This window comes from Cyprinodon tularosa, unplaced genomic scaffold, assembly GCF_016077235.1.
Source record: "Cyprinodon tularosa strain WSP-4 unplaced genomic scaffold, ASM1607723v1 ctg117, whole genome shotgun sequence".
Lineage (NCBI taxonomy): Eukaryota > Metazoa > Chordata > Actinopteri > Cyprinodontiformes > Cyprinodontidae > Cyprinodon > Cyprinodon tularosa.
This window is the reverse complement of record NW_024037970.1, coordinates 271,014-278,838: the sequence shown is the minus strand read 5'-3', so window position 1 is coordinate 278,838 and position 7,825 is coordinate 271,014. Positions and strand designations below refer to the sequence as shown.

At 39.4% G+C, this 7,825-nt stretch overlaps 1 protein-coding gene across 1 annotated transcript; it reads left to right on the top strand.

Moving 5' to 3' along the window:
* Nucleotides 1-908: 908 nt before the first annotated feature.
* Nucleotides 909-4,422, top strand: ccna2 (cyclin A2). The gene is made up of 8 exons (XM_038307994.1): nucleotides 909-1,483; nucleotides 1,838-2,087; nucleotides 2,162-2,268; nucleotides 2,339-2,562; nucleotides 2,646-2,850; nucleotides 2,928-3,041; nucleotides 3,679-3,812; nucleotides 3,879-4,422. Exons 1-8 carry the CDS (start codon nucleotides 1,271-1,273, stop codon nucleotides 3,928-3,930), a joined length of 1,299 nt encoding a protein of 432 aa, XP_038163922.1. The 5' UTR covers nucleotides 909-1,270; the 3' UTR covers nucleotides 3,931-4,422.
* The last annotated feature ends 3,403 nt before the right edge of the window (nucleotides 4,423-7,825 follow it).

The window sequence follows — 7,825 nt, the reverse complement described above, 5'->3', positions numbered from 1 at the left end:
TCAGACTGAAAATATCCTAAACATTACAGAAAACACCTGATTTCAGTGATTGCCTCAACAAAATTTTAGTTGAGGAGCTCCATTGGTCTTGTTTATATATATAAAAACAAGCCTGATGGATTACATTTATGCATTTTTTCTATCATATCATTTTTTATTATTATTAATGGTTGCTGGCAGATGTTATTTTTGATTTTAATGGAAGGGTATGCAAACTTTAAAGCATAACTAGATATTATATTTACATGTATTAAACTATAATATATATATATTTATATATATTATAGTTTAATACATTTTTTTATTTACATTTAGATAAAAATAAGATCTAATCAAACAAAATATGCTCTAAATATGATATGGATGAGGTTCTAGGATTTTTATTTAAAGCTGAAATCTAAATGGTCTAAATGCTGTACATTTCCTTAATAGCAGGTCAATAATAAAACGGATTAAAATCATAATTGTCATGTTTACAGCTGCAATAAATAAATTGTATGCAGTCTGATCATATTTATGGTGATAGATTCAGATTAGGTTACATGCTTGTTAGTTATGTTTACTAAATAAATTGTTATGTATTTTTACACACTGGGAAAATGTCCCAGCTATCTCACATAATTGGCATGTTTTATCCCCAATGCAAGGTATATATAAAATATATGTTACATTTTCGAAATGATTTGAAAAATTGATGATTTTATACAAACTATAGCCGTTTATGTGTGTATGTTTATTTAGTTTTTTGAGAAACATTTGTTCAGGACAAATCTTTTAATCATTCTCTTGAGGATGATCTTTGTTTCCATAACTGGTTTTGAATTTGCAATCAGAGGTTTATTGAATTGTTCCGGCCGCCGTAGAAGAACAACGTCATCCAGTCTGCGGCGTCTGATTGGTCCGTTTCAATCGTCGCGCGCTACTTGAACTGGGAGAAGCTGCATCTTTTCATGATTCTCTGTAAAGGGGTCCAACGATAGCTGCTTTGTCTGCAGGTTGGTACAGCTTCCAGACCGCTTAAAATGACTACTTAGCTAGTTTCCTTCCTTTCTTTAGTAATACCCCTGCAGCGTATCCGCTCTCTGTTGTCTGTTTTGTTTTTAGCGCCTCGGTTCCAAGTGTTGCTATCTCAACAGTTTAGTTTTGATTAGAAACGACTGTTCCTTACAGCAACCGCTCACACGCGATCTCAAAAGATCTTCCGTGATTTACTGAGCATATATCTAAAAAGAGGCCAAAAGTAGGTTATTTTTTTGTTTGAGAGGGAAACATGTCAGGAGCTAACAGGCAAGGAAGCGCGGCGAGCGAGAATCACAACCAGGAGAACATGCTAACGAGGTTGAGAGGCTCCCTCAAACCCCGGGCTGCGGCCAACGACAACCAGGAAAATCTTGCTCCAAAGCAAGTCGGCAACAGAACCGTCCTGGGAGCCCTGCAGAACAACCAGAGGAGCAAAGCCCAGAACCAGCGCGGCATAAAGCAGGTAACTATGCTGTTGCACGGCCTGTATGACTAGCTAAAGCTAACAGCTGGCTACACGCTCTGAATGCAAGAAGCTTCAAACTCTTATCAATTAACATAATAAAATATGCTCAATTGCTTAATTAACTGCTTAAATGGGCTTTTATTTGCAAACTAACTCTGCTATGACCTGCAACTGCCTCATTGTCCGCCATTTTTGTCGCCCTACTTAAATAATCTAAAAGGTACATGTGTTTCAGAGATTTCTCCTGCAATCTGGGATTTCACTGAATATTTGAGTCATAACTGAACTATGTTTTAAATGGCCTTTTCTCATGCCAGGTTAAGTATCCTGATACGACTGTCTTTCTTCCAGGAGTCATCGCAATCTTTGTCTTCCAAAAATGAAGATGCCAAGAGCTGCTTTGAGAGGCCACCTTCCAAGCAACCTGCTTTCCAGATCCACGTGGATGAGCCCGACTCATCTTCCTCTAATAAGGAGAATGAAGCCAGCAAACAAAAGCCTACTATGGAAGAGTCTCCTCTGGCAATCACCCATGCCTTGGGACAGCTCCGCCAGCCTCTGGCTACGATTGACGTCCCATCGTCGATGGATACTAGCTTTGGTGGGTAATAAAGTTGGCTGAAACGTGAAGTCATTCACATAATCTGAATGTAACTGACTCTTTTTGGGGTTCAGATTCTCCTATGGACATGTCTGTGGTTGAAGCGGAAGAAAAGCCAGTCAATGTAAACGAGGTTCCAGAATATGCTGCTGAAATCCACACCTACCTCAGAGAAATGGAGGTGAGAAGCACATGTTTTCTGTTGTCTCTGGTTATATTTGGACTTTGGTTGAATATTTGTTTTCCTGTAGGTGAAAACCAGACCCAAGGCAGGCTACATGAAGAAGCAGCCAGACATAACCAACAGCATGAGGGCCATCCTGGTGGACTGGCTAGTTGAGGTTGGAGAAGAGTACAAGCTCCAAAATGAGACCCTTTATCTGGCTGTCAACTACATCGATCGCTTTCTCTCATCGATGTCTGTCCTGAGGGGCAAACTTCAGCTTGTTGGAACTGCAGCCATGCTGCTGGCTTCGTATGTACCTACCATTTAAAGCTATGTAATCAAAGGTGATGCACCTCTGTCCCTTATTAAAGTGACTTTCTGTTTAAATGCAGAAAATTTGAAGAAATTTACCCTCCAGAGGTGGCAGAGTTTGTCTACATCACAGACGACACTTATACAAAGAAGCAAGTTCTGAGGATGGAACATCTGGTGCTTAAAGTGCTCTCCTTCGATCTGGCTGCCCCCACAATAAACCAGTTTCTCACCCATTACTTCTGTCATCAGGCGGCTGGTAAACGGGTGGAAAGCCTGGCCATGGTGGGTATTGCAAAAAAATTTGTAAATCACAATGAAATGTTTAATTTGAATAAAACCAAATGTGTGGTCTCTCCCAGTACCTCGGTGAGCTCAGCCTAGTCGACTCGGATCCCTTCTTGAAGTACCTGCCATCACAGCTTGCTGCTGCTGCTTACACTCTGGCCAACAACACAGTAAATGGAAGCTCGTGGGTAGGTTGCAAAATGTGTCAAGATGACACCCTGTTGAGCTGTGAATTATTTTGCTTTCGATGCAAAACGGCTGAATTGACTGGGTTTTCACATTTCCTGACTTTGGACTAAAATCATTTCCCTTGCCTTTACAATGGGTAGTATACTCACACATTGAATGTACTAGCCCAAAGTTCCATGCATGTGGATTGCAAGTTAAATTGCAGATAACCTTTGCTACAATGTCAAAACTGACTTGAGGGGAGAAACCCTTTAGTTGAGCACAATTTTGAATGGAACATTTTTGATCCTACCAAATACGGCTGTAACGATCGGATTGTTGAAATATTCAACTAATTTAGTATTGATAACTGGAGAATTAACTCTTAAACATGCCTTTAGTTGACAGGCATGTTTAAGAGTTGGAGTAATTGTAAAATATTTTGCATTTTAGATGAGGAAGGAAATTCCTGTTGGTATGCTCTCAGATCTTAAGGGGAAAAGGTTTTAGTTTCACCTGGTTTAATTCTCCAAAGTATTTTACCAGTTGACCAGGCTAATCAAATTTTCAAAGACATATACTTTAGTGTCTTAAGCGTGCTACACTGAAGTCCTGCAGTGGCTTTTAAATTACAAGCCTTTTTGGTTCCCTCCTTAGCCAAAGTCCCTGGTAGAGATGACTGGTTACACCTTGGAGGATCTCATGCCATGCATTGAGGATCTTCACCGAACATATGTTGGCGCTGCACAGCACGCCCAGCAGTCCATCCGGGAGAAGTACAAGAGTTCAAAGTAGGTTATTGGTTTATTGCAAAATCTAATGCTATCACTGGTGAGCTAAAATGTTGCTTCTTACAGGTACCTTGAAGTCTCCTGCATCAGTGCACCAACCAGACTGACACTGAACTGACTCCTTTCTCCACCGTAGTGATGGAATCCTCCTGTTTTTTGTTTTTGTAAATGATGTGCAACATTTTCTATTAAGCCCTGCTCTTTTTGGAGTAGTGCCAGATATTTTAGAGGTTTTAATATTTTTGTACTCTGAATCCCGATGTTCATGCTAGACATGTCAGGTTTTTGGCTAATCAAGAAGTTTAAATGGGTTTTTTTTCAATAGGACAAAATGGTGAGTTTCTAAGACTAAATGCCATTTTGGGCCTACAGTGTTGATTTTAAGGACCCATCACTGTACCAGAACCCAGACTGGCTGTTCTAATTTTCTGGGTTGTTGGTTCTTACCTCTTACTGATGTAAACCATTTGACCTCATGGGATACAGATTAAAGCATTTGTCTCTTAATGGGTCATCTCTCATTACAATGGTGCCTTAAGGTTCTGCATTTTGAGGCATCCTCTGCACTGTAAAATATGGCTCTTGTAAATAAAATCCATTTAAACTATGACCTGATTGAAGCATCTTTAATGTTGGCCTCATGGGGGCGGCAGAGGATACTTTTTGGTTTGAATCCATCCTGAAAAAGATGTATGTAGAAATCAAACTTCTCGGGCTGGAAAACTGAATTTGGTGGCCATACATGCAAAGTTATCCAGATTGGTCTGGGGGAAGTGGTTAGATTCTAGAACTGGCTACAGTAAGTTTGCACCCCCCCGCCTTCAAAAAAAAGGCATGACACTAGGTGCAAGTGTGTTAAGAAATTCATGTTGCAGATAAAGGAGTTGTTTCTAACTGACTCAAACTATTAAACTTCTGTCAACATGATAGTAAATCTAATCTTTTGCAGTTTATCATTAAAATCAAGAAGCTGAGTGGCCTAAAAGGTATTGGAACCTTTCCCCTCAGTTATTCAACTTATCTGAATTCAAGTTGACTTTTTACTGTACTGTTTTAAAAATATTCTAGCATATTTCCCCCTAAATTTTCATGTTATAGTTTTACATTATTGGTTGCATCTAAAAATATCAAATTTCAATTTAAACATGACATAATACAGTAACTTAAATATTGTAGGTCATCAAATCAGTTTAGTCTGTCCAATAAGCTTCCTGTAGTGCCTTTAATGTCCACCAGGTGTCAGTATTCTGAGACGCTATCAATACAGTTTGGTAATGTGTCCAAATGCCTCATTTACCCATTACTAGTTTTGACCAACTTTCTTTTGAAGGCAGCCTTAGCAAAGTTTTAGCAAATGTCACACTCTAAAAGGTCCTTTGCGGTGCAGATTAAATTGTATTTAAACATGAGAAAGTGGGATGTTCATGCTACACTTCATCAGGCAGACAAATTTCTAACATGTTAGGACTTTTTAAGAGTAATTGGCTTACTCTAAGACTTGATTTCAGTTAAGTCTGTAGGGGCAGTTGAGTTAAAGCAAATGTGTGTCCAAGGTTTTAAGCACTGGCAGGAAGCTATAGCTATCAATAGTCCCTTTAGCATATATGTGATCTTATGGAACTGTACAGATTCCTGCAACGTGTACATGGACTTGATAGTTTCAGCCTTCTCTACCCTGCAGCCTTACGCTGCAGCACTAAGTTGCTTTTCAGCTGCAAAGTGATTATAGGCCATTTTTTTTGAAGCACCACTGCCGGTCTCTGAAACTTGTGCTCTAAAATATTCCTACCATTTGTGAAATGGCCTTATGCTCATGTCTTTATTTGCTAATGTTTCAGAACTAGTTTTTGGACTAACATTTTTTTAAGCCCATTTAACTCCTGTTCTTTCTCCACTTTTTAGCAACAGAAAACATGATTTCAGTGTCTAGTAATCCTACATAAGAGCCCAGTTATAGACAAAATTCAGCCTGCCTACATACAAACCAAGGGAATTTAACTAAAAGCAGTCCAAGTACTTCATCCTAAGGGGTAAACAAGATATAGAATAATCTTATGTATCACTTCGCATTGAAATTTAAAGCCAGGTCACTTTAACTGAGAATCTTTTCCAAATCTAATTGGTTTCATCTTTCATGGTGTATTTCAAATAAAAATTCATATTATGATACCTTCATTTTTTTATAAGTTATATTTAAGGTGGAAATTAAATGACTAATTTGAATGAATACATTTCAGAATGCTCAAGATCTCGCCAGCTGCACCTCTAATTGCTTTAGGCTGGGGTCTGATTTAAAAAATGTGGTTTGCCTTTCTCTTGATACCTCCCATTCAGTGACTTTCTCTCTGAAAGGGAGCTCCAGCAGCCAATGGCATTGAATTCACCTCACTCTCTCCCCCCCGTGATAAATAGAGAGGCTGAGTTGTGCACAGCATCTGGCAGAGGGGAAGCAAAGCCCAGCTGCAGTGAGGATTCTTATCTTACAAGAATGGACAGCTCAAATGCTCTTCAGTCAACAGGTTTGCTTTATGACTAACAGCATGATACTGACTGACAGGGATGTAGCCATGAGAAGCAGTGGATTAATGCAACCTGTGGGGTATTTTTCTTGAACAATGGCAACATTGCAGCGTCTGAGAAGACCCAAGTGTGGCTGAGGATCTTTTTTTGAGAGTGGAAGAGGAAGGTTGTTGCCAGAAACCAATGCCTGCCCCAAGAACATTTCTGGTGGCATCCACCTCACTGCCCCTGTCGCTGGGATGGGGCTGGAATCTCAGCTTGTATGTGGGGATGCTCTTTGGGCTCCTTTTGCTGATGCTGCTGCTTCTCTGGATGCTTTTCAAGCAGCTCAGGAACTCTGTGGGGAAATCGATGCTGAAGCCTGCTCGCTCTTACAGACAGACTTACTCGGATCAAAGGTTGCAGCGAGTGATGTGAAAAATGTGACAAATTTGTCAAAAAACTCTGCAAGGAGGACTGACTCTTGTTGGAGTGCTTGAAGGTGCCTTTTCAGATTCTCATGTTGAAGGATGCCGAATTGCTCTTAAACTCTTCTGTTGCCTCACAAAATAAAAGTAGTTATCTATAGACTCCTTTGTCTGTTCTTTAACATCTGCAGGTTTACTCCTCTCAGCTCTTAAACAAGCACTCTTATCTCTTCTATGATCTTCGTTGATCTAAGGCAGCCAAGCCTAAACAAGTAAATTAGTGAATAAAAGCAAAAGGCAGGATTAAATCTTCACCCAGATTCATGGCAATTAAAGTGAAGCTTTCTGGGGGGCAATTTGCACTCCTCTCATCTTATTGGTGAAATGCCAGGAGAATATAAAGATGTGACTCCAGCTTTGCTCCATTGTCCATATTGGTGAGAAGAGAATGAGTCCCTTGTGTGAAATAACAGCAAGTGCTTACAGGTTTGAGCTCAATGCAAAATGCACTATTTGTTGTTGTGTTCTGTGCAGATGGCTCAATTGTCAAAGCTGCAAATGTTGACCGTTAATTCAGTGACTTGAAAAATTGTTGCTCTTAATGTGTTTTAGCTTTAGCAGTTAGATGTGGAAGCCATGTCTTTTATTTTTATGTCTGAGAGGAATCTATAAACTGCGAACCCTGAGGGAGAGCACTGCCTTTATTTTGACAGCTGTGTTTCCTTCTGGAGCAACATAATTAGACCAAGATTCACGCTTAATTAATGTGATCTCTCAGGGTTGGAAAGGTTTCTCAAAAACTGACATGTTTACATTAACTTGCAGTGATAACGTATGTTAATTAAAAATAATTAGTGATACAAAAAGGCAAAATACCCAATTCAAAATCAAGGTAAAATAATCTGCTTCAGTTCTTCATGCTCTCATATACAGATTTAACAGTATTTTTTTTATCTGACAGGTAAAATGAAAGGTTTTTCCCCAAACAATTTCTGTAAACATTTCCTCCCCAGGATTTTTAATAAATTGCTAGTAAAACCTGCATCTCACAGCGTTTGTCACACCAGCAACTCTGCAGGGATTCTT

What these genes read in the sequence shown, in the direction of transcription:
- ccna2 (XM_038307994.1), top strand. Translation starts at nt 1,271, where the DNA reads ATGTCAGGAGCTAACAGGCAAGGAAGCGCGGCGAGCGAGAATCACAAC. An exon ending in CCTACCTCAGAGAAATGGAG is followed by an intron (nt 2,269 to 2,338) that starts GTGAGAAGCACA and finishes GTTTTCCTGTAG; the next exon opens with GTGAAAACCAGACCCAAGGC. An exon ending in GCAGCCATGCTGCTGGCTTC is followed by an intron (nt 2,563 to 2,645) that starts GTATGTACCTAC and finishes GTTTAAATGCAG; the next exon opens with AAAATTTGAAGAAATTTACC.